The sequence below is a fragment of the Microtus pennsylvanicus genome, chromosome 2 (assembly GCF_037038515.1).
Source record: "Microtus pennsylvanicus isolate mMicPen1 chromosome 2, mMicPen1.hap1, whole genome shotgun sequence".
NCBI classification, from domain to species: Eukaryota; Metazoa; Chordata; class Mammalia; order Rodentia; family Cricetidae; genus Microtus; species Microtus pennsylvanicus.
Genome location: NC_134580.1, coordinates 30196935 through 30223701, shown reverse-complemented (window position 1 = coordinate 30223701; position 26767 = coordinate 30196935). Strand labels below are relative to the sequence as shown.

Below are 26767 nucleotides of genomic sequence, written 5' to 3'. Positions count from 1 at the left end.
TGGATGACAGCCATGTGCCTGCCTCACGTTGAAAGGTTGGACATGCCTGAGTGCCTTCACTAACTTCCTCACTGCCTACAAACACCGGTCCACAAGGCCTGTGGCAGGAGTCGTGAGCCATGAGCTTTCCTGTCCCTCGCACCCTCCAGCAGTTTGCTGGGAAAAAAGACTCCACAGTGGCTCTGCCATTCTTCCCTTGAACCCCACTTAGAGTCGCTCCTAATTAGCACAGACTTGGAGAATAATGGCTCTTGGAGAGATGCCCATCTGATCCCCAGTGATCTGAGAGTTTGTGACTTTACCTGGCAAAAGAGAATTAAGACTACAGCTAAAGGTCACATCACTGATAAACTGACCTTCCAAGAAGGCTGTTGGAAATTATGTAAACTCCAGAGTAACTTCCTGTAATCTAAAGCATTGTAAAGCCAGGTGTGGTTGTACTCCAGCACGTGGGAGACTGAACTAGAAAGAGCACAAGTTCAAGGCTAGCCTGGTCTACACAGTGAATTCCAGGCCAGCCTGGTCTACACAGTGAATTCCAGGCCAGCCTGGTCTACACAGTGAATTCCAGGCCAGCCTGATATACACAGTGAATTCTAGGCCAGACTTGAGCCTTTCTTTTTGAGGTTGTTGCGATGGTTTGTTAGGTAGGAGCACTGGTTGCTTTTGCCAAGGACTTGGGTTTAGTTCTCAGCACCCACATAATTGTTCATAACCACCTGTAACTACAGTTCCAGGGAATTCAATGCCTTCTTCTGGCCTCTGGGGTAACTGTACATACATGAAGCATCCACATGCATGCAAGGAAAACTCTCAGCCATGTAAATATTTTCCAAAATTCATCCACAAACAAAAGAGGCAGAGAAGTAGAATCAGAGAGGAAGATTTGAGGGAAAATTTTTGGCCTTTAAGACGTGATTTTTGGCCCTGAGGCAGGAAGAAGAGAAGGGGAAACCAAGAGGCAAAGAACATGGGCCAGTCTTAATCTAACAGGATGGGAAGGGACAAAGAGACTCTGTCCTGAGGCTTCCAGAACCACAGCCCTGGCGACAGCTTATGCTTACAAGCAAAGGCATCAGACTCCCACTGCAGAACTGTTCCCATGTAGACATAGGTAGTTTGAGTCACTCTGCCTCTGGTAACGTCACGGAGGCAGTAAGAGGCCAGTGCAGTGTGTGTATTTGGACTCCCTAACGACCACAGCTAGCGTGAACTTGTTCTTACCTTATGGGAAATGACCAAGGCTCCTAAGGTGTGCTGCTGTAACCTAGCAGCGCATTTAGAGCCGACTTGCTGCTTTTCCTTGTGTTGATGGCTACGGGCCCTGGTTACCCTGCCAGGGCAAACAGCACTGAGATGGGTATCTAAGGCTCCTAGGAAGGAAACGTGCAGCCTGAGCTGCCCCGTTTGCTGCCCACGGCTCTGCTTGGCCCGCAGCTCTGCTACAAAGCTTCCCAGCAGAGCTGGCAGGGCATGGCAGAGGGTACCCACAGCCACCCCACCCACCTGCTAGGAGAGGACGGGGGTCGGCTTGTTATTCTGCAATGAGGTGACAGGGCAAACTCCATCCAGGATTGGCACTTTTGTTCAGTAGTGTTGAGCAAATTCTTATCATCTGCTTACCACAAACCGACCATGACCCTTGGGATGCCAATCTGCTCTCCCTGGAGCCGCTCGTTCATTTCTTCAGCAAACAGGTACTGTGGTCCTGTGCCAAAGTCAATGAACACTAGAAGCCACAGCTCCTTTGGGAACTCTTGTCCTGCGTGGTTGTTCCCAGTCTACCGTAAGAGATAGGGGCATGCTCTTCCAGCCAGCTGTACGCTTCAGCCATCGCCCACACGCCAGGGTTTGGCACCGTCTCCTGGCTGTTTGTTTAGCCAGAGTCTCACACAGCCCAGGCTGGCCTTGAACTATCTATGTAGCCAACATCCATTGTGAACTTTTTTCTAGATTTATGTGTTGAGTGCTTTACCTGCACGTATATGTGTGTGCACTACTTGTGTGCCCAGTTTCAGAAGAAGGCATCAGAGCCCCTGGAACTGGAGTTATGGTTACGAGCCACCATGTGGGTGCTGGGAATTGAACTAGGGTACTCTGCAAGAGCAAGAAGTGTTTTTAACTGTTGATTCATCTTTTTTCAAGTATTACACCGTGTGTGTGTCTGTGTGTGTGTGTGCACGTATGTATAGTGTATGCAGGCATGTGCTGCCATGGTGTACCTATCAAGGTCAGAGGACAACTCTGTAGAGTCTGTCTTTTCCTACCTTTATGCAGGTCTCACAGTTCAAACTCAAGTGGTCATACTTGTCCAGAAGTGCTCTGTCCATTGTTCCATCTCCCTGGCTTTGACCTTGAACTAATTCTCCTGCTTCTACATTCCCAGTGCGGGGATCACAGCCATTTGCTCCCATGTCTGTCTCCGGGGTTTGGAGTTGGTACAACTGTTCTGGCACTGGTGCACAGAAAAGCCAGGCTTCTTTGCTTTCCTTGTCACTATTTCCACGCTCCCTCGACGTCCCGTCGATGCCCTTCTGTTCAGTGTCTCCACGCTTCCTGAATGTCCCACCGATGTCCTCTGTCCACTGCCTACATGCTCCCTGGACGTCCCATTGATGCCCTCTGTCCACTGTCCCCACACTCCCTGGACGTCCAGTGATGCCCAGCACTACCTTACCTGGACGCCGTGATGCCCAACCTCCCAGTCCTTCCAGCGCTTCCTTCTGGTCAATTCTGAAAGTGCTGTTCAGCAGAACTGAGAGGCTGTCGGGTGTTCTAGCACAAAGTAGGGCTTTCCCTAAGCTGTCTGGTTGCTTTCTATTACTCCCAACTTGTAAGGGCTTGTCAGTAACACCTCAGAGAGCTTAGCAAGGTGGATGATGCAGGCCACGTTGACACAGCCTGCATCATGCCAGCAGCCTCGGGCTGGCCTCCCTCACTCCAGCCGGCTGTACTCCAGTGCATTCCTTGTGTGCCTTTCCAAGCTCTTCTGGTGCTCACTCAGGGCCAGGCGCTGCTCCAGATGGCAAGACAAACAGCTGTGGTAACGCACAGTAGTTGAGGGCACAGCCTTTGGAGAGCAGCGGCTCTGCCCTTTCTGGAAGTCCCTTCACCTCACTGCATCTCCATTTCTTTGTTTACGCAGTGGGACCAATACAGGTGCATATTCTCAGGATGACAGGAAGATAACGGGGATGTGAGGGTGGGCAGTGCAGCCACAGAGTGCTTGCCGGGCATGTGTGAGGCTCGGGTGCAATCCTCAGCGCTGTCACTAAAGAAAGGGGAACACGTGGAGAGCAGCCAGCACGGTGCCCGGCACATAGAAAGCATTCCCTGCTCACACAGCAACAAAGGGAAGATCGGGCAAGTGGCAGGAGCAGAGTGGACACATGGGAGTGCTTGGCGGGGGCAGTGGGCAGAGGAGACCGAGTGGCAAATCCTGGTGGAGCTCCATGGAACCAGCTCTGAAGGCCAGAATGGAATTTCCTCAGAGAAGAGACGGGAAAGTTGCTGCAGCTCGCTAACCTGAGCAAAGGTACCAAAGAACGAGGAGCTTATGAGTGTGCCACTAACAGCCATCTGCTGCTCCGTGCAAATCCTGTTAGTAGACCACGAGCTCCTAAGAGAAAGACTTCAGCCTCCCGAGCCTTCCCCTCCAGCAGCCAAGCACTAACTGGACACTGTTAGTAGACCACGAGCTCCTAAGAGAAAGACTTCAGCCTCCCGAGCCTTCCCCTCCAGCAGCCAAGCACTAACTGGACACTGGGCGATGTATGAGACAGGGTCACCAGCGCACCCTGCCCTCCTGAAACTTCCTCAAGAAGACAGCAGGACATCAAAACAAGAAGACTCATACACAGTGTGCTAGGGAGGAACACAAGAGCATCCTACGGAGCAGTGTGACTCAGGGTGGAGGTCAGGGGAAGCTATTCTTCGGGAGATGCAAATGAGTCATGAGGACACCGAGCTGAAAGAGTGTCCTAGAAAGAGGACACATCCCCGAGCTGTGAGGGAGCTGGTCATACTAAAGAAACACAAAGCCAGCCAGAGTCGGAGTGCGCGGTGAGAGAGAAGGGCGTTCCCGGCACAATGGGCAAGGCTGCAGTCATGTCCAACCTTGGTAAGCCACCGCAGAGTTAGGGTTTTATTCTAAAATTCACTAGGAAGCCGCTGGCAGGGGTCAAGTGAGGACATGATCTGGCTGGCATTTCTAAACCCCGCTGGCTGCACGGTGGAGCCGGCTGTGAAGAGAATCAAAGGGAAAAGCCGGAGTCCACCAGAGAAAACTCTAGTCTTGGGATGGGGGATGAGATGTCTGGAAGCTCTCTGCTTCCATCGAGTCACACAATCTACTCTCTTTGCAAGGTCCAGCTCTCTCAGGTGGGCACACAGGGGGCTTGGTCACTAAGGTCACTGCCCATTGGTTGACTATGTCTCCTCCAGGCCATTCCCACTTCCTTTCCTCTTTAAGTCCCCATTCTCCTCACCTTCCGAAATCTCAAGTTCCTGTGTCTAATGCCTGACATCACGAGCACCTGCTGGTCCCTCCCTTTTCTCTCTCCACTCCGTGACCCACAATAATAGTAGCTCAATGTAAAGAACATATTTATTGTCTGTTCAGAAACCCAAACCACCGACCATCAGCAGAAACCTAAGGGTGCCTATGTACTGGCCATAGCCCGCACACATTCCGCATGTTAGACACAGGGTCTGCTCACATCCGAGCTTGATCGCCCACAGAAGCCAGAGAAATCTTTCAACAGAGGAAATCTGAGCAGGACTAAAGCTCATCATGACTGCTCTTGGTCCTCAGGTAAATATCAGCTTCTTCAGTGGGGGCCAAGGTGTCTAGCTGTTAGGAACCCAGGACACACCCCGCCATTTCCTCCTTGCTCCCTGTGGCTCCACCCTATGTCCTTGCAGAACGCGCCCCCTATCGGCCACAGGACTGTTGTACACCCTCTCCTCTGTTTCCAAGTCTCTGACCTCCCCTTTCCTTCAGCTGAGAGTCATTCTTCAGACCTTTGCCCATTTTCTTCTTAGAAAAATCTCCTATGATGTGCGTCAACGTACACTCACAGGATGGTCTGAGAGGTGTCAAAGCACCTGATTTTATAACAACACAGTTCCTTGTGCAGATCTTTTGAGACAGGGTCTCATTATGGAGTCTATGTGAACCCCAAACACATGATCCTCCTGCCTCAGGCTCCTAGTATTTTGTGTGAAATGAAGATGGGTGACGTACTTGTCTCACAGAATGAAGACCTGGACGCAGACCTCAGCACCCATGGAAGCAGGCAGCATGTGCTCGTCTGTAAGCCCAGCACTGGGGGTGGGGGTGGGGCGAGTGGGTGGGGGAGACAAGCAGATCCCAGGGGCTCACTGGCCGGCTCAAATGGTTCCAGGTTCAGTGCAAGAACATGTTTTCAGTAAATAAAGATAGAGTGATAAAGATACCAGTTATCAAACTCTGGCCACCAAACACACACACACACACAGACACACACCCCCCTCCACACACACACAAACACAGGCTGGGGATAGGGCTCAGCAGCAGGGTGTCTACCTTTAAGTAAGAAGGCAGTCCATCCCCAGCATTCTCAATGGCAAAACAAACAAAGCTAATTCTCCTCCTTTCCCAGCAGCTGGGAGGAGCAAGATCTTGGCCTCTTTTTGCTTCTGTCTCCCAAACAGAAGCTGACTATAACATGGTATGTCATGAGATCAGAAATGGAAAGATTTCCCAAAAATCTCACATCTATTTATTTTGGTGACTGGCAAGCAAATAGTCCTGCCAGGAAAGAAGAGGAGTAGGGAGCGTCACACCCGTGTCGCAACACTCAGGAAGTTTCCCCTGCCTTTCCCAGACCCCACAACCATGTCAACCGGGCATTTGCTTCCAAAACCCACCACCCTTCTGCAACAACATCGTCTCGGTTCCCCTCCCTCCTTCAAATCCTCTTTCCAGGGCAGCAATCACATCTGATCCGGGTTTCACAAGGCGGGTGGGTGAGAATTCAAAAAGCTACTACTCGCTTATTAGGGCTCACACAATAAACCGTGATTCACAGAGTCCTTAAAACAGCCCTGTGAAGTAAACCGTACAAACATTACTATTTCCATTTTAATAGATGGGGAAACTGAGGTTCAAAGAGGCAAGTAGCACGCACAAGGTGAGAAAGCCTAGAAGAAACAGACCGGGACTTGAACCCACACACTCTTAATACCTAGTCCAAATGCTTCCTAATATTAACCGCCCCTGCGGTTCCACCATCAACTACTTAAGGCTGGTGGTGTCGTTCCTGGCTTCCCTGGTCCATGTGCAATCCCTTCCTCAGAACTTATCGGCTGTCTGGACAGCAGGGCGCCGATACACAAAACCGGCCACATTCTCGGGGTCTTTGCAAGGCTTCCTCTTAGCCACCGAGGAACCAGAATCAAAACACAAAGACCCGCGAAGGTCCCCGGATACCCTCTCGACCACCTAAGGTAGAGAGCGGGGCAAGGCCAGAGGCCGGCGTCTGCCGCCAAAGGGGACCCGCGGACAGAGGTCACTGGTCCGGGACACCGGGCTGCAGGCGATGCGGGGGGGCTGCGGCGGTGCCGGCGGCTCAGGGTTCCGGCCCAAGGTCACCCTCCCTGGCCACCCTGAGCGCCCCCTGGCGTCCCACGCGCCCCCCCCCCCCCCCCGGCTCTCGGGGACACGCCCGGAGCCCCGGCTGGAACGGAGCCGGGCGGTGGGCACCCGACCCAGACTGAGCCGGGGAGGAGCGGGAGGCGGGGCCCACCTGATAGCTGAGGACTCCGTCCGGCTCGTTGCTCCCGGCGGGCATGGCCGGGCGGAGCCCGGTCTCGCCGGTAGATTCCAGGTTGAGCAGCAGCAGTCCTCGCCCTCTGATCCCGTGGGAGCGGATCGCACATGCGGCGACCCCAACCCTGAAGCCAACGCTCAACCAGCAACCGGCGCCACCTTCATAGCCACCAGCCGGCGAGGCGCACGCCACGACCAATCAGAGAGCGGACCGAGCAGCCAATCGGAGCGCGGAGCACGGGTGGACGCTAGCTGGCAGTATCCTGAGCTACCAGGAAGAGGCCAGGAGGGCGCCAGAGAGCCAACCCCTCCCTGGGCCGGTTGCCTTGGAAACCGCCTCCCTCTCTCCCTCAGGGTGGGCTGGGGGTTCTGGGCTCAGAGGTCCTTTCAACTGCCTACTAGGAAGGAAAACCACTGCTTCTGTTTGCATTGCACCGACTCTGGGAAAGTGCTGGGTTTAGCTATTCGGATTTTCTTCCTCGGATGATGGATTTTTAAATTAGGAGAAAATCCCTCTCAGAAACAAAGATGGCAGGAGGAAGCAATGATGAGAAGAGGGGCTTCTTAATTGGCTTATTAACTCCAGACTGAAGAGCGTTAAAGAGCGCTGACAGGCAGCAGGCCCCTCCACAGGCTGAGACTTAGGTCTACCTGCCTCTAAGCCTGACAGCAGACAGTGGAGTTTGAACTGAGGATAATTTCAACTCGTCCTTAAAAAATAAGAACATAAATAACAAAAAAGGATAAGAAAAAAAGCTCTAAGACAAATTACTATCTAACAGCAGAACTAACAGATCTGAGGCAAGGTTGGAAAATGATGAGTAACACAGTCAATTCCATCTGGTTTTAAAAGAAAGCAAAGTTAATCCTCTGAGCGAGTCTTAAGAGAGAGAAAGGGCCCTTTGTCTCATAGGCACTATCACTTGAGCCTGGAGGTGATTCCACACTGTTGGTGGCAAAGCGACCATGCAAATCATTCGCAGCCTCTGCCAAAGCTCCAGAAGGGAATATGACAAGTCCAAGTTCTATCACTGTGGTGGTGCGGGCCTACCGTCCAGTTTAGGAGGCTGAGGCCGCAAGAAGTTCAAGGTCAGTTTAGACTCCTGGTGACACCCTATCTCAAAATAAATGAACAAATAAGTCACAACTTCTGCATACCATCCTTTGTCTGGAACCAGAACTGGAAACAAGACTGAGCCTTGATGTCCCTGGAAAGGGACTATATACCTGGAGAGATGGCTCTGTCTAAGAAGCACTTCCTATGAAAGTTTAAGGATCTGAGGCCCCTGCCCAGAACCTGAGAAAAAAAGCTGGGTTTGGTGGCAAAAGCTTGTAACCCCAGAACAGGAGAAGATAGAAACCGTGCGTTCTGGAGTTTGCTGGTCAAACAGTATAGACCAATCTACCAGGAGCTCCATCTATTGAGAGGCTCTGTCTTAACAAATAAGGTGGAAAGAGTTAGAGAGATGGCTCAGCAGCAAGAGAAGCTGTTGCTCTCATAGAGGACCTGGGCTGGTTTCCCATGGTGTCTCACAGCCATCCACAATGGCAGTCCCAGAATCAGTCCAGCTCTTCTGGTCTCCTCAGACACCAGAAATGAATGTGGTTCACAGACACACATGCAGGAGAACAACTGGTGCACATTAAAAAAATAAGTAAAGAGCTATTGAGACCTAGACCTCTGGCCTCCCCATGTGAGTCACACAGGAATGTGTAAAACACACGCACGCACACACACACACACACACACACACCATGCACCTTTATTTCTGATCTTCTATAAAAAGCCCGCTGCCCAGTTTCTCATCTCACAAACAATGATTTGTGCCTCTGTACTCCACACAGCCGCTAAGGATGCTGAGCATCTAGAGGACTGCAAACACATGTGCACTTATCCAATCTACTCATCAATGTATGGAGGTCCAGCAGGACCTTATTATCTGAGTTTCATCAGCAGGACCTACATGAAATAAAAAGAAAACCAGCTCTCGTAAGCTGTCCTCAGGCCTTTACATGCGCAGCATGGCTGGTGTGTGCACACATCTTATTGAGCTGAAATAAAGAGCACGCCAACAGCTCAAGTCTAGAGTGAAGATTAAGCATGGTAGCACGTGCAGAGTAGCCACAACCAGGCCAACACAAAAGTGCTGTCGAAAGGCGCAGTAGAAGTGAGTGTTGCCTTAGAAAATGCTCTTGTCGACTGTGGAGCGCTGGGTACTGAGTGCAGACTTCATTTCCCTGTGTAACAAAAAATCAGACCATTAAAGGTTTTAAGGAGCCCCTCTACATACCAGGACCTAGTGATATAAAATGTGTCATTCATTGCAGTAGCCGTGGCGTCTCTATCCTCTCTGTTTCACTAGTGAGAAAGCAGCATCACAGGAAAACTAAACAACGTCTTGACCAGGCAATCACTAAGCAGGGATTCAATCAGCATTTGTTGATTACAATGGCTTTGCTGAGATCTCATGTACCCAGACCTGGTTGTTCGGTGCTGGGGAACCAGCAATGAGAAAAGTTTGCCCCCTTGGGACTTAGGGGTTAGGTTAGGGTTAGTAAGTCAACAAGATCATTCTGTAAGTTATGACAGCCACTGTGAAGGAAACTGCAAGGGTATGTGACAGAAGGAACCTGGTTATGTGACAGGGGACGCATCTCCGTGGAGCTGAGGACAATGAGCCGAGGTGAGCCTGGCTGCTCCTGGAGTTCCAGGAGGATGTGCTGCCCCATCTTGGAAAAGCTGCCAGAGGGTGGGATGGTTGATAGGACAACCCTGAAGCAGTAGACTGGCCCTGAACAAAGGTGGTGGCCAAAGGGAGAATGTCCCTGTTACCTCCCCGCCCCATAAGACAGGTCTCACACAGTAAGAGGGGCAGGGCAGGGCAAGGGATCTGATTTCCCTTTAGTTCAGATGTGGAGGCAGTGCCCTGGCCCTTGACTTCAGGGTCCAGAGTCCCATCTTCTGGCCTGTACGAGAATTACAGAAGGAAAGTAGGCCAGAGCCAGAGCTGCTGAGGCTGAGACCTCTCTCCTAGAGCTCATTTGGTCTCTCCTTCCCAAGCTGGGTAGCTGCCTTGCTACCAGGAATCAGGCTTCTAGCTCCCAGCACTCCCTACACTGGTGTAAAAAGTGCAAATGGGCCCTGGAGCAGGTGGAGAAAAAACATTCAACTAAGAAACAGCATTAGCAGACCCCTGGAAGGGGAGTAAAGTGGACAGGAAAATACAAAAACACACACACAGAGACAGAAGTCATACAGGCGCATCAAATTAGCAGGACACTCGATGGGTATGACCTCATCTAATCCTTGCCACGCCTCTGTGAAGTAGATTCTCTCATCCCATTTCACATTTGAGAAACTGATGCTTAGAGAAGCCATGCCCCAGGTCACCCAGCCAGAACAGTAGGTTTGTGGAGATGCCAGCAGCTGAGGCCAGGTGCATCTGATCCAGGCAGGAAGGCTCTTGGAAGCCCTGGCTTCCCTGTCTCGTATAGACCCCACCCTCTCTTTCTGTCCTCCAGATGTAGTCTCTGCTTCTCTCTGCTCTTTAACATCGGTGGTTCACACACTTGGGGGAAAGAGGTTTGTCTTGAAAGCCCTGATACATGACAAATTGTTTAAGTCTCTCTCTGTATACAAAGCACACAAATTTGCAGTGTGTACAGACATAGCTGGGGACGAGGATGGTCCTAAGATACTCACCGGTAGGCAGGTCTATCCCTGTGCAAACATGTAAGGTACACTGCGCACAAACGGAGTCTACTAACACAAATTAAGAGGACTACCGTGTCACTCCGCGACACAATCCTAAAGGACCACCGTGTCCACATGTCCTACCCTCAACCAAAATGTCGTTATGTGTGAGTGTGTATGCATGTGTGCGTGTGCGAGTGTGAATGGAATGCGTGTGTGTATGTGTTTGCATGTATGTATGTTTGACTATAAATGCATGTGTGTATATGTGTGACTGTATAAGCATGTGTGTATGAGTGACTATGTATACATGTGAATGTATGTGTGTGTATGTGATTGTGTATGCATGTGTGTTTGTGAATGCTTGTGAGTATGTGAGTGTGAATGTGAATGTATGTTTGTATGTGTTTGCATGTATGTATGTATGACTATAAATGCATGTGTGTATATGTGTGACTGTATAAGCATGTGTGTATGAGTGACTGTGTATACATGTGAATGTATGTGTGACTATGCGTGTGTGAGTATGTCTGACTGTGTATGCATGTGTGTGAATGTGTATGTGTGTGAGTAAAGTATATGTGACTGTGTATGCATGTGAATGTATGTGTGACTATGTATGTGTGTGTACGTGTGATTGTGTATGCAATTGTTGGTGACTGTGTATGCATGTGTGTGTGAATGTGTACGCACGTGTATGAGTTTGTGTGACTGTGTATGCATGTGTGTAAGTATGTATGGATGTGTATGCATGTGAATGTGAATGTGTATGCACGTGTGTGAGTTTGTGTGACTGTGTATGCATGTGTGTGACTGTGTATGCATGTGTGTGTGAATGTGCATGCATGTGTGTGTGACTGTGTATGCATGTGTGTGTGACTGTGTATGCATGTGTGTGTGATTGTTTATGCATTTGTGTGTGACTGTGTATGCATGTGTGTGTGACTGTATGCATGTGTGTGTGAATGTGTATGTGTGTGTAAGTATGTGTGAATGTGTATGCATGTGTGTCAGAGAGTGAGCATGTGAGTGTGACTGTATTGGCTGGTAGCATTTTCTTCCTAGGAGACAAAATGACAAAAATGTGAGAAACAAACATCTGAGAAAATGTTCTATAATTGCAATCAATTTTTTCCATCAAAATCATCTTAATTTTTCCTGTTAGCTTGCTTTTCCGCTCCAACCAGGGACCTCGCCTACATGAGGCAGGTGTTTCTACCTCCAGACTACACCCCAGGCTCTCCAGCTGAGCCCTATGCCAGTTTTGTTTCTTTGGTTTTTGTTGTTTTGGTTTTTTCTTGTTTCTCCCCGCTCCCCACCCCAGCACTGAGGACTGAACTCGGGGCACACTGGACATGCCAGACAAGCAAGCAAGCATTCTATCAACCGAGCTACATCTCAACCCTTCGGTCAAGAGAAATGTTGTCTCTTGATATTCCTCTTAATTACACATCTAAGTCCAAGAAAAGGCTGGAGAAAAAGATGGATCCAGGAAAGACTTAATTAGGGCTTGTTCGAGTGCAATCTAGAAGCACTTCCTGTGGAAGAGAAGGGGACAGGCTTCTTTGTCATGCCAGAAAGGTTAAGCAGGTGCATGATTTGTTTTCAGCCTTTGCCAAGTCCCAGCTAAGGAGATGAGAGAATGCAATTGTCTTTGTTCACAGCATGCTGCCAGCCTGGAACACTGCGTGTCACAGGAAAGAAAAGCAAATACCACACACACACATCCCGAGAGGAGAGCCAGCTCCTGACTGAGAACCACTCCCCCTCACCATCAGCATCATCCAGAGAGCTTCCTTGTGCCCGACTCCTTTACACCTTGCTCCAGACTAGCGACTCTGAGATGAAGTGCAGATACAGAGCCAAAGCCCTGCCCCACCCCCGCCTTCTTTGCAACCCTGATTGACAAGTCTAGACAGAAGCAGAGGAGGGAAAGGGGAAGCAGAACAAACAGAAAAACAAGTCCTGGAAAAGTGTCACCTGCAAGTGGGGCCCAGAGGAAAGGCACTGTGGAACTACAGGACCCTGACGGGAAGCACGTCGGGCATTTGCAAGACGCAGGTGTTCCCAAGGCATCTCTTGCCAAAGCTCTTGATACCAAATCTGAGCCCTTCTATGTTATGCTAAACACATTTGTCTTATCTGTTTCTAACCAAGTGTAACCCTGCTCAGAAATGTTTGTTTAAAGTAGTTTCGCTCTGAACCTTATCTTCCTGGGGTGAGATCTGTTCTACTTAGGCAGGAAGTTCTTGGCTCACTTCTAGCCCTCTGGCCTGGCCTGGCCTGGCCTTAAGGTGGCAGCAAATCCAACCTCTGTGGAGATCAGAAGCAGTGTGTGTGTGTGTGTGTGTGTGTGTGTGTGTGTGTGTGTGTGTGTGTTGGTCCTCCTTGCATGAAGGAGGGAAGGAAAAGAAGAGTTTCATAGTTTCATATTTAATATTTGCCTTTTGACTTTTAGGTGAAATGCAAGTTGGGTTGATGCTGTCTTCTTCTACCCACCTAGCAGTTCTGAGCTCACACAGTAAGTGACTGCTGAGAACTACTAGGGCAAAGGTACTGGGCTTCACATGCCATCTCCTTACAGTGTGGCAATGCAGTGGGCACAGGACTCGGCAGGGCTCTGTGGTCTGGGCAAGCCGTCTGCTCCTCCTGAGTTCCCATGTACACTACCAGCAAGAGGGGAAAGTACAGGAGACAGACATGCTGAGTCCATGTCAGTGTCTCTACCTTTGGACACAGTCGATGCTGGGGACCACTGGGACCTCAGGATGTCCAGGAGGATGCTGCCATTGCTGCTGATATTAGGGTGATAGATTTTGGTAGTGAAAGCAAACCTTTAGGGGTTTGGAAGGATAACCTGTAAGGGAGTGGATGGTCAGTAAGAAAACCCCTTCCTGGTAAGACTGTCCTTATTGCAGAACACTGAGCAAGACGATCCCTCTGTGACCAGGCAGTTCCTTCTGGACCTGATTCAGAGCCATGTTCCCACTGCTCAGGCCAACCCAGGGTTGCCTGAGACAGTGGCTGAGCCACAACTCTGTGTGGTTTCTTTGCCAAATGAAGTCATCTGAGACAAGGGGTTCCTCCCCATCGCATTGGCCCGTGGGCCAGCCTGAGAGGCATCATCCTGATTGATGGTTGATGTGGGAAGACTTAACCTGCTGTGGGTAGTGCCCCCCTTGGACAGGTTGTGCTGGGGTGCATAAGGAAATAGACTGAAGCAACTATAAGAGAGCCAGCCAGCCAGCCAGCGGCTAAGTAACCTCCTCCGTGATCTCTGCTTCAGCTCCTGCCTCCAGGTCCCTCCCTGACTCTGCACACACCTTTGATCCCAGCGCTCAGGAGGCAGAGGCAGGCAGATCTCTGTGAGTGTGAACCCAGCCTGGCCTACAGAGTGAGTTCCAGGATGGCAAGGACAACATTAACACACACACACAACAATTACCAATGTGTTTCGCTAGGGTGTGTGGTTTCCTACAAATACAACTTCAATATGCCTGCACAGTGACCATCTCCCCCCTTGAACGGGTCACTCCTCCTACCACAAAGCAAAAGCCTGGGCATGGGTCCTCCTCTGCACAGTGAAAATTCCACGTCTTTTTCACTGCTTTCTTTTTCCAGTGCTGAGGATCAAACCCAAGTGATGGTTGGAACCTCACCCCCTGCACAATCCAGAAAGCCCCATTCCTGTCTCTCTCCCTCTCCAAACCTTGCCCGCTTAGAGAGTCTCCAACAAAGGAAAGGTGTCAAAAAGCCATACTTTTGGTGGCTATTGCAGCTTCCTCCTCTGAAGTTGCCAGTCACTCAAGTCCTGGCCTAAGCCATACCTAGATACAAACCCATGGTTTGTATGGTTGACATGTCATGATCCCTTGTCTACAACCTAGAAAATCTTCCTGCTTTTTTTCAGGGGAACGACTTTTCTGGCCCCAATCTCTGGGGCCACAGGGCCCACCTGAGAGTGGCATTGTTCTAATAAACCTGTTGTTTATTTTTCCATTTGGCTTCATTGGCATATCAGTAAACCTATTGTGGCGGAGGGGCAGAAAACCTATTACCAGACCTTGGACTGGCTGGGCAAGCTTTCTACCCTTGAGCAACACTCGCAGTTCCACAATTTCCCCTTTGAAATCTGTCCTTTCTGAACAAACTCGCACAACATAATGAAGAATTGCTAACACGGGCAAGGCTTGGGGTCGACTTTTAGCACATGGGGCATGAGACTCTAGTCTTAGAACACTTTGTAGTCAGGCATGGTGGATCATGCCCAGAATCCCAGCACTGAGAGGCTAAGGCAGGGAGGTGGGGAGTTGTGGGCCAGGCTACATAGTGTGGCCCTGTTGAAACAACCAAAACCCTCAGCTGTGTCTAGGGAAGGTGGACGGGGCTAGAGTAAGCCCCTTACAGTTACATCATAAGCTGCACATCAGTCTGTCTCCCCAGAACTTCCCGCCCTTAGCCTTAGAAGAGGGGAGTTGAAGAGAGACTTAAAGTCCTACAAACCAGTTTTCTAACGTCATTTCCCCCCACAGCAACCCAGAAAAAGAGCCATCCAGCCATCCCAGGATACCTGTCCTGATGGTCATGCCGACAGTGGCAGTCCCTTCCCGGGATCAGTTGGCCTCACTGCTTGCCCAGCGGTTCTCAGCCTTCCCAATGCTGCAGCAACACACCCTGCTTTGCCATGTCCTCTGGTCCTCATGCCCGCCTGGCAATTTCCCTCAGTCATTCCCTCGGTGCCTGCTGGGATCATTTTAGTTATAGCTGGCAATTTTCGCTTTGTGCAGAATTCCAGAGATAATGTTTGATTGGAGATCCCAGCTTGTTCCTGTACAATTTGGAAAGCCCCATTCCCCCCAGCCCTGGTCTCTCACTGTCTCTGTCTCTCCAAACCCCACAACCCACTCAGAGAATTTCCAACAAAGAAAAGGCACCATAAAGCCTCTTCCTTCCTTGTACAACAGAACCACCTGTCCCAGGATCACATTATCCACCATAATGAGACTAGGCTCCCCTGCATGAGTTAACAATTAAGAACACACCCTGTAGTCATGTCTGCAGGCCAATCTGGTGAAGGCAACTCTTTGAGGTTCTGTCTTCCCAGGTGTGTCTACTTAATAACTGAGCCTATTACTGCAAGGTTTTATTCATTTTTGAGAGAAGGTTTCATGAAGACCAAATTGTCCACAAATTCAATATTTAACCGAGGATGACCGTGAACTTCTGATCTTCCTGTCTCTGCCTCTCAAGTGTTGGAGTTACAGGTATGTGCCACCAAGCCTGGCTTAGAAATTTTTATTTATCTTCCCAGATCCATATTATTCCATAATGTAGTGAATCCCATGGTGCAGTGAACTGTCCCTACTTTAAATTTTTACGTTTATTTGTTTATTTTTGCAGTGGTAAGATCATATGTGCAGGACCTTGGGAATAATTCAAGATTAGGCATGTGCCACCAACTCAGCTTGTGTGTGTGTGTGTGTGTGTGTGTGTGTATGTGTGTGTGTGTGTATGTATGTATGTGCATACATGTGTGGTCATGTGTGTGTACATATACCCACTAGAGTGTGATGTCTTTACCTCCTTCTATCTTTTCTTCCCTCAATCAATCCTTGAATTTGTTTTTTGTCATTGCTTTGAGACACGGTCTCTCTGTAGTCCTGAAACTCCATATATACACTGGCCTTGAACGCACAGGGATCCTCTTGGTTCTGCCTCCTGAGTGCTGGGATTAAAGGCATGTGCTGCCATATTCAACTAATCCTTGTTGTTTTGTTTTGTGGAGCCAGGATCTTACTATACAGTCCAGGCAGGCATGGAACTTGGTATGTAACTCAGGCTGGCTTTGCATTTATAATCCTTCTGTCTGTCTCCCAGCTGGTGAGATTAAGGCATAGGGCATCACACGGGTTCTAGGTCCACTTGTTTATTACTTACGACCATGTCTCATATAACCCAGGCTAGCCTCCAACTGGGAAATGTTGAGCCAAGGTTGGCCTGAGAGTTCTGATCCTTCTCCTTCAACTTAGAAGAATCAGAAGTTCAAGATCTAAGTAGAGTAAGGATCATGTCTAAGTGCCGGGATTAAAGCTACGTGTCGCCATGCTCAGCTTGGTACTGGTTTCTTTTATCGTCATTTTATTATGTGCTTATTTATTTATGAGTGAATATTTGTGGCATGGAGCATATGTGGAAGCCAGAGGACAACCCAAGGGAGTCTGTTCTCATCCCCCACAATGGATGTCTAGAGACTGAACTCATCAGGCTTGGTAGCAAGCGCCTTCCCCCACTGAGCCCTTCAAAGTTTCTGTATAAAGCCGGATGTGGTAGCACATGGGTGCAATCCTACCACTCAAGAGACAGTGTGCCACGATCTAGTGTGGACTAAATTTGGAGCTTTTTTATTTTATTTTATCTATCTACCTATTTATTTTTGCTTTTCAAGACATGGTATCTAAGTAGTGATGGAAGCAGTTAGGACTCACTCTGTAGACCAGGCTGGCCTTGAACTCACAGAAATCTGCCCGCCTCTGCCTGCCTCCCAAGTCCTTGTGCCACCACTGCCGAGTTACACAATCCAGTTTTAAAACACTTTCTTATTGAGAAGCAACTTCAGACTTTGCAAAGGTTGAAAAGAGGGGCGTGGGAGAAGCCTCGGTCAGTAAAATGCCTGCTGTGTAAGCATGAAGACTGGAGTTCAGATTCCTTCCATCATGTAAAAGCTGGGGACAGTTGGGACAGGCGGATCCCTGAAGCTGCTCCCCAGCAGCTTAGCCAGTCTGTGAGCCCCAGGTTCAGTGAGAGTCCTTGTCTCAAAATGTAAGCTGGGGAGAGAAGAAGAAGACACCCAAAAGATTCCCTCACTCTCATACACGCATGACCACCCGTGCACACACACATACACACAAGCTAGGCTGCTGCCACATGTCTGAACTCAAAATACTGAGGAAATGGACACCAGAAAATCAAAACCAGCCTCATTCCATAGTGAGTTCAAGGCCAACCTTGACAATATGAAATTCCAAAAAACAAACAACACCCCCCAAAAAAGGAAAAAGAGAAAAAAGAAAGAAATAAAAAAAAAATGGAAAGGCAGAAAAATGAAGCCCTGTATGGTTGGGTGTTGGTAGAGCATGCCATTCATCCCAGCACTCGGGAGGCAGAAGCAGGTCTGTGAGTTCAGGACCAGCATGGTCTACAAGAGCTAGTTCTAGGACCGCCACCAAAGCTACACAGAAACCTTCTCTCAAATACCAAAAAGAAGAAGAAGAAGAAGAAGAAGAAGAAGAAGAAGAAGAAGAAGAAGAAGAAGAAGAAGAAGAAGAAGAAGAAGAAGAAGCAGCCCTGAATATACAAAAGTCATTTACATTTCCCTAAACATTTACATTTCTAATCACTTATTTTGTATTCCCTGAAACATTCAAACATACGTTATAGACATGGTTCTTCATGACAGGAATATTGTCTGCAGAGCAGTTTATCAGCCCAATGGGCGCAAAGGCCACTCTTATCCTGTAGTTTCTGCTCTGCTGGGGCTCAAACCCAGGGCTGTGGCTTGCAACACAAGCATTCTGCTGTTGAATTCCACCTCCGGCTTTTGTTTTGAGACGGGCTCTTAGGCTGCCATTGAGTTTGTGATCCTCCTGCTTGGGCTCCACAGAGCTGGGATTATAGGCATTTATACCTGGCTAGTGCTTTCCTGTTGCTCTGAGAGTCCAAGGGATCATCAGGAAAGGCATGAAAAGGTCTTTCTTCCTAGACCTCCTCTCCAAATCACAGAGATCCTCCTGCCTCTGCCTCTCGAGTGCTGGGATTAAAGACTTGCATCACCCCCACCCGGCTCTTTCTTTTATGTGGAGAAAAAAAAATCTCACTAATCCTAGACTTGTTGAGCTTGCTAATTAGTCAAAAATAACGTCCAATAAATCTCCTTCCCTCCACTCCCCAGTACAAGGACTAGAGCGCACACCATCTCACTTGGCAAAAATCTCTCTCTTTTCAATTTACAGGCGGCAACGGACAGTTTTATTTATTTATTTATTATTTATTTATTTATTTATTTATATATTTTGGAGACTGAATCTCACTAGGTAGACCTGGCAATCAAGAGAGCTATCTGCACTGCCTTCTGAATGCTGAATTAAATGGATGCACCCCCATGTCCAGGCTTCCTTTTACATTTTTTTTTTGAGACTTAATTTTGTAGCAAAGGGTGCCTTGGAACTAAAGATTTCCTCGGGCCTGTGGCTTAACTCAGTGGGCATGGTAGTTTGAAAGAGAAATGCCTTCTATAAATTCATGAGTGTAAGTGCTCAGTCCCCAATTGATGGTGCAGTTTCAGGAGATTATGGAACTTGTAGCACAGGAGCCTCTTAGAGGAAGTATGTCACTGTGGGTGGGCTTAGAGAACTTAAAGCCTTGCCCTCTCTACTTCAGATAACTCTCCCTCTCTGCTGCCTGTGTGTGATGGAGATGTGATTTCTCAGACAACAGGCCCTGTATCCAAACAACCAAAAGCTAGCTCATTTAACAATGCTATTTTATTTCCAACATAGAAAACATATATTGCCATGATTGGGGAAGAAGCAGGGGTTAGCGCCAGTAGAATCGATCAAGGTGGCCTTCTTTTCTCCCTAGTGCAGGGTCTTGGCTTCTGAGAGGCGCCTAGTCCCGTGCTGCAGAGAGGTGAGACATCCAGGTGACCCACAGTGCTAAAAAAGCTGGGATCACCTCGTCAGCCCACCAACTCAATTCTACTCAGCAGTAATAAGATACCCTATGGCTTGGCTTGCTGGGCTCTGCCAACAATCTAGCATCCAGAGAGGACCACCCAGTGTTCTCAGCAGCAGCGTCCTGTCTCGTTCTCCTAGGTCTGGCCAGCAGGATGCTCCTGCAGAGGAGGTCAGATCTTCTACCTGCTTCTTCAACTAACTTTGTACTGCTTCCTCTTTTCCCTTCACCTTGTTTGTTTTTTTTTATAGACCGACTTCTGTGGGTAGCCCAGGATGCCTGGGACAGCAAGTTCTGCAGTTGTAGATCAAGCTGACGTCACAGAGACCTGCCTGCCTCTGCCTCCCAACTGCTGGGACTAAAGGTCCACAGCGCCCCAGGCTGACCTTGTGTTTCCTTACACTATTTTGACTTAAGTGTGTGCAGATGCACTCACACACTATATGCTTACACTGTGTACGTGTGCAGCGGTGTCCGTAGACACACACACTTGCAAGCTCAAGGTATTTGTGTGTAGCACAGGTGTTCGGTGTCAAATGTCACGTTGCGAGTGCTGGGCACCTTGTGTTTTAACACAGGCTTTCTCAAGGCCACTGAGGTGGAAATGCATCTGCCTCAAAGGTGGCACACACCCACAATCCTGGCATTCAGGAGTCAGAAGCTGGCACATCTCTGTGAGTTCAAGGCCAGCCTGGTCTAGAGAGGAAGGGCCAAACAGAAAAACCCTGTCTCCAAAACAAAAAAATCACAACAACAGAACAAAAATGGAGATTCACCTGTCTCCATCTCCAGGTGCCGGGGTGGCCAGCTTCAGCAAGCCTGCCGGTCCTTTTCCTTGGATTCTGCACATGAACACATACCAAACAAGGTAACTAGACAGTGTACAGACAGACAGTCACTGTCGGGCTTCTTGTGCTTCTGAATCTCACCCAGGGCGTCGATTTCACACTCTTGCTTAGTGACAATCGTTTCCCATTATAGACAGCGGGGCCAGGAAGAAGCAGCAATGTTGTTTACGACGTTTCTTAAGGGACAACCCCTGGGCAGAACGTCTATGATGGCTATTTTGTTCTTTTATTAAGATACTGTAGAAATGGAATGAAGTAAAGAAGGATAGAATCATGTCAGATGGGTACAGAGCAGTGGAAGCCTCCCCTCACCCCACCTCTGAGCACACCCAGTCACCCCAGTTTGTGGCAGGAATTGAAGCAGGGACCCCAGCAAACCAGGCTCACTAACACGGAACTGGTACAGAAGTGCCACAAGGGGGCAGCACAACATCAGAGTTTCTGATGTGTGGCAGGGCCAGCAGCCTTCCTGCCTTTCTCATTGGCACAGGTGGGGATCTCCATGCTCCCCAAACCTTCCTGTCAGTGCCTCCCACCGGGCCAGCAGGGAGTACTACCCAACAGATCCTCAGTGCTGTGCACAAGGATGAACTCAATTGGCTCAGGACAATTCCAGATGTGAGTCACAGGAAATAGCCCTGCACATCTGGATGCCAAATTTCTTCTCTCTGTCAGAAAGATCTTTTGATTCACAAGGAATACGTGGTTGGAATGGGCTGCTATGTCACTGTTTTCTCAGATTGGGGCATTAAGATTTGGGAGTAGGTGCTGTTGGTTTTTCAAAAAGAGTGGCATTCCTTCTAGACGGGCCTCCAACTTTCTGTGTTGGAAGAAGGCCTTGACTCTCTGATCCTCCTGTGTCTTCCCCCCAATACCGGGATTCACGGCATGCTCCACCTGGTTTCATTTTATGCTAAAGAAGCCAGGCCCAGAGCCAGTGTGTATGCTAGGCACAGTGAGCATTAGTCCTTTGTTCACTTTCTGTGTTTTAGACAGAGAGCCACCAAAGCCTAGCCTACTGTTCCTCATGGAGGCCAGGCTGGCCTTGAATTTATGGCTAGTCACTAGACTAAACCTCTAGAGTCCTGGGATTATAGGCATACACCTTCACCCTAGCTCTATCATCTAGTTTTAAGACAAATCCACAAACTCCCTAGAACTGTCTAAATGTGAGGGATAGGAGATTGCCCCAAGGGGTGAGGTGACTAAACCTTCAAGCAGTGGGGGTGAGGCTCCATCTTCCTAGTTTAATCAGCCTGAGGTCGGGACATGGGCTGGTTAGAGCCGGTGACTTCCATTTTGTTTCACGCAGGTGCATAGGGAGTTAGTTGCGGGCGACTCGAGGGCTTCTGGTCAGAACATACCTTCAACGCTGCCTGGATACACAGGGGAGAGTCTGGGGACTCTGAGATGATACATGACTGGGACAGCCTGCTCTTCCTCCCCCACAAAGAACACAGCTCACTAGCTTCAGAAGAAGAGTGGCGTCCAGCTACACCCCTTGTGTGTGCAACTTCTAAAGACTCTCCGTCAGAAAAACAGGTCATCTAGAAAGGCTAAAAGAGAGACAGAGAGACAGAGAGAGAGAGAGAGAGGGAGAGAGAGAGAGAGAGAGAGAGAGAGAGAGAGAGAGAGAGAAAGAGAGGGGAGAGAGAAATCAGGGTCAATGTGTAAGATCTTCAGTTCCATCAGGAGGTATTTCTCAGCTACAGAGAGAAATACCTAGTCTGAGGCTAGCCTGCCTGAGTTCTAGGTGTGACTCAGTTAGGGTAACTCTTCCTCACCAAGCAGAAACATGGGTTTGGTTTTCAGAACCAAAAAACCAGGCTTGGTGTGGAATTCCTGTAATCCCTACATTTGTACGCAGAGGCAGAAGGATTAAAATATGAAGGATATCCATCCCTACATAGATGATTTAAAAAGTAAAACTTCTAAAATACACTGAGACAAGTTACATACCTATACCACCTACACTCAGTTGGCTGAGGGCAGGAGGATCGACGGTCCTTGGCAGCCGGGACTACATACAGTAAACCGGAGTCCAAACAAGAGGAGAGAAAAAGAAAGGATTCTTCATTAGAAGGAACCAATAGATATGCCACTGTGGGGTTTAAGAGTCATATGCTTTCGCAAAGAAAATAGACGACCATGAGTACAAGGTACCGACAGTCGGCAGTGAGGGGGAACAGACAAGGACAGGGTTGAAGAACTCTACAAAAGGCAAGTGAGTCTTCCTCCCACCTCTGTTGACGATGCCAGCAAGGTGGCTTCTCCAGCTTGAGGGCTGCCAGTAAGGACCCTGCATCACCACCTCTTGCCATCCAGTTTGCCCTTAACAGTCTTAGAGCCAGAGAGGGGCACATGCCACCCATTGCGGCTGAGGAAAGAAAGTGAGAAAGCAGAGGCTGGCTAGATCCTTTGCAAAGCGGGAGGCTGGGGCTAGACGCAGCTTTTCTAGGCTAGGGTGCTAAACACTGAGTTTGGTCTCAACTAACTTCTGTTGTGTGGGGCTTGGGTGAGGCCTAGAACTCCTGATCAGCATGCATCACCTCCCAGGTACTGAAAACAGACACGTGCCACCGTTCCTGGCTTGCTTGCTTCGTTTTTTAATATTTGCTTTTCAAAACAGGGCTTCTCTGTGTAGCCCTGGCTGTCCTGGAACTCACTCTGTAGACCAGGCTGGGAGGGAACTCGGAGATCCACACACCCTTGCCTCCCATGTGCTGCACCATCACGACCTGGCTTTACCCGGCTCCTGACTGTTTCTTGAGACAGACCCTCTGTGTGTGATGCTAGCTTGGTATTCCCTATCTCATGCTGGCCGCGAAGCCTACCATTTCCATGCCTCAGTCTCCTGAGTGCTGACATTAAATCTAATCCCCATCGTTAATGGCTAAGTAATGTTTAAGGCAGGCGAGCGAGGGACGAGGCTCAGATATGGAGTTTGTGCCTAGTATGAATGGGCCCTGGATTTCATCACCAGCATTGTATAATATTGGGCTCGGTAGCTGCCATTGGGAGGTAGAAGCAGAAAGATCCGAGTTTAACTGCTGCATAGGATGGTAAGATTCTCCAAAACAAAGCCAGGCAGTGGTGGCTGTGCTCGCCTTCAGTGCTAGCACTCGGGAGGCAGGTGATTTCAGGGCCAGCCTGGTCTAAAAGAGCTAGTTCCAGGACAGCAGGACAGACTCCAAAGCTACAGAGAAACCCTGTCATGAAAAAGAAACAAACAAACAAACAAATTAAAAATGATTCTCCAAAACAAAAGAACATGTGACACCCACTTGTAGTTCCAGACTCAAGAAACTGAGGCTAGACGATGCTGGGACTTAAGAAACCAGCCTGGGTTGGACAGAATGTGGCTGATTCCCCGAGTTATTAGAAATGCTGTCTACAGTTCTAGGTTCACAGTGTGGGGTGGGTTCAGTTTCCAGTGTGTGTGTGGGGGGGGAGATACTCCCAGTGGGTGGGGTGAGAGTGACCACTCACCACTGTGGGGCAAAGTCTGGAGGGGCTCGGATAAGCCACACTTCTGTATCTTGAAACCGCAGCGCTCCAAGGAGAAACGAGGGGGATCCGAGTCTGGAGATATCGCCATAAAATTTGGGGGGGCAGGAGAACAGAGTGACACCAGAGGCCGGGGTATCCGCCATCACAACGACCTGCGCTGAATGCTGGGACACATTCTTGAATATAGAAGATACCCAGGATGGTTCTAATGAGGAAGACAGCTGGAGAGATGGACCACCACACCAGTCGCACAGTCTTCTCTGGGTCTCTTGCTGTCACAGTTTGGCAAGGTCTAGGCAGAAAAAACACGAGATGAGATTTTACCAATGTGACTGTGGCATGGATGAGGCAGCTTCCCGGAAGCACACCCCACCCACCTCCAAAAGAAGTGGAAAAGCCTGCTCACCTTTAAAAGGCTGGGAAAAACAGAAGCCTTCTTAAAGAATTTCACTGGCCAGTGCAGATTCAGGCAGACTCAGGCAAGTTGGAGGAAGGAGGCACAGCAGGATGCTGACCCCTCATTAGGTTTTCAGGTTTAACTCTGACACCTACCAGTCCCTCAGGGTGTGGCACATGGTGTTAAGTGCAGGAGCTAGTTGTCACTGATGAGAATGGTGGCCTTGAAGGAACAAGCAGGCAGAGGCAGGAGGTGAGTAGCTGGAAGGCAGAATTGGTGGAGAGGGGGACTCTGCTGCCCTGGGGTCACTCACTCCCCAGCTCAGATTTTCCCAAGCTTTGGGTCTGAGGACTCAAGCAATGGAACCTGCTGGAATTACTTGTGGGGATTCCTGCTAAAGGTTCTTGCGGGAGCCTACCCTCTAGAGGAGTCGGTCCTACAGGGCTGCTTGCAGGACACATTCTCAACCTGGCAACCCAACTTAGGCCAGGCTGACTAGGAATACTCTCCTTGGGGGAGAGAAGTCTCACCCTATGGAGAAGACCGTGTTCTCTGCCAAGAAATGGGGCAAAGGTCAGTCACTACCCAGAGCACCACTTCTGATGTTCCCGCAGGCATGGGGAGAGGGCAAGGCACTATTGTTCCACAAGACAGCCTAGGGCACCTTTGCACCTCAGTCCTCCACACTGAGCTAGACCCTGTGGGAAGCCTACCCTTCCTGCCTGGGATTTTACCTGGAGAGATAGATGTTCTCTGGAGTGGACAGCTCTTCCTCTGCAGGAGGGGCCTGTGGCCAGATGGTGTCCTGGGCATCTGGCATGGGTCCCCAGAGTGGCTGTCTGAATCTCATCCAGACCGATCCCCAACCCGTGGCTCAGAAGCCATGGAGCTGGGGCTCGACCTCTTCGGGGCTTCAGAGAGAAAGGCACAGGAAGGAGACTCTTAGTGACTTCAAAACACACAAGACTTAGTGCACTGCCCAGCAGCGCCCAAGTACCCGACATGTTCCTCCAAGGAATCTTTGCCTCCTTTGGCCTTGCCCCCACCTCTCCCTGCTTGGCTCAGCATCTCTGCTGTCCCCCTGTTGCTCAACAAGCCTGAGGTCACACTTCAGGGGACACCTGGTCTTTCTGAAGGGACAGATTGTTATGCTCACAGTGTGCCATAGTGGACACAGGCATCATTTATCACAAAGGACAGGAGGAAAAGTACAAATCAGATGAAGTGAGAAAGGTGCTCACCTGGTTCTGTGGGTGCCTCTAGGATCCCCTGACTGTGGAGCCTGGTTCTCACGGGAGGCATGGTTACTCTCTGCAGGAGGCAGGCAGCAACATAGGTGTCGGAAGCCATTGACAAGGGTTTTCTTGACCCTCTTCCAGCGGTGACGCCTCTGGTTTTGGGAGGAAGCTGGCCCGGCATCCTGGGGCTGACCATGGCTGATGGCCTCTTCCTGTCTGGTGGTCAGCAGTGTGTCCCCAAGGGAGGAGCCTTTGGGGGTTACACGCAGAGTCGTCCCCAGCGAGCTGCAGAGTTTCTCTGCATCATTTGCAGCCTCATTGTGGTCTGCCCCATGAGGGTGGTACAGAGAGCAGGATGTCTGGGCCCTCGCCGTCAGGCTGCCACACAACCCGATCTTCGATGGAGAGAAACTCTTGCTGCTGTCCGGGCTGCTGCTAATGAGGGAATCAGCCACAGGACAGCGCAGGTGGGATAGGTGGGCAAGGCCTGGCTCCATGGGTGTTGTGGGTTTCACCTGGTGATGGCAGCAGTCTCCCCCGGGTGCCTGGTGTTGCAGACTCAGGTATGTGGCCATCGCCTGATCAAATTTTTGGACTTCTAGACACTCAATTATTTCTTCACCTGCCATGGTGCCGATAATGCTAGGGCTCAAGGTGCCTGGGAGACTCTGGATGGATGCCCGTGCCTGGCTGTGCCTGATCATGGGGCGCGTCAGGATTTGACTGATGGTGGGCCTCCTGTTGGGGCCGATCATGAAGATTTCCACGATTACGTTGAAAATATCAAGTGGGACATGATGAGGAACGCTGAAGTTTGCAGCCAAAATTTGCTGCTTCAACCCCATAGAAGAGCTCGCTTGGAACGGAAGGTGCCTGGCCACCATGTAGTAGAGGAGCACGCCTAAGTTCCAAACATCGCTGGCATAGCCATCGTATGGCTCCACTCCGAAGAGTTCCGGGGCACAGTAGGCCAGAGTGCCGCAGAAAGTCTTTAGTTTTGTCCCAGGGACAACTCTGACTGCCAGGCCAAAATCACAGAGCTTGGCATTTCCAGAGGCGTCGATCAAGATGTTATTTGCCTTAATGTCCCTGTGGACGATACAGTTGTCGTGGCAGTACTTCACTGCCTGTACTACCTGTCCAAACAGCCTTCGAGCCTCGCACTCCTGTAAGCCTCCCGGTTTGCGAATCTGACGCAAGAGGTCCCCTTTGGAGGCGTAATCCATTATGAGATACGTCATGTCCCGTGTCTGCACCTCCCGAAGGAACCTGATTATATGCGGATGAACGAGGGATCTCATTATATCAACCTCATTGTGGTTCGGGGCGCAGTCCCCATTCACATTTGCCAGAATCTTCACAGCCACGTAGCTGACAGTGGGCATGTGAAAGGCCAGTTTGATTGTGGCAAAAGTTCCTCGTCCCAGAGTTGTCAGCATTTGATAGATACTGCTAAATGTCTCCTTGTCACAGTAGAGGGTCTCTCTGACCTCCTCCATGGCCAGGTTCTCGCTGAAACACAACGGGAACTTTAAACAA

General features: G+C 49.7%; 2 protein-coding genes across 2 annotated transcripts in view; both read right to left on the bottom strand.

Annotated features, from left to right (window-relative positions):
- Positions 1-6963, bottom strand: part of LOC142843398 (electroneutral sodium bicarbonate exchanger 1-like) — a 37596-nt gene extending 30633 nt beyond the window's left edge. Inside the window, exon 1 of the mRNA XM_075960699.1 lies at positions 6789-6963. Within this exon, the coding sequence (XP_075816814.1) occupies positions 6789-6833 (45 nt within the window). The 5' untranslated portion in view covers positions 6834-6963. The remainder of the gene's footprint in view (positions 1-6788) is intronic.
- Positions 6964-25227: 18264 nt separating this feature from the next.
- On the bottom strand, positions 25228-26734 carry LOC142844143 (sperm motility kinase 2B-like). Its single transcript, XM_075962440.1, has one exon. The coding sequence runs from the start codon at positions 26725-26727 to the stop codon at positions 25228-25230; it is 1500 nt and encodes a 499-aa protein (XP_075818555.1). The 5' UTR covers positions 26728-26734.
- Between the last annotated feature and the right edge of the window lie 33 nt (positions 26735-26767).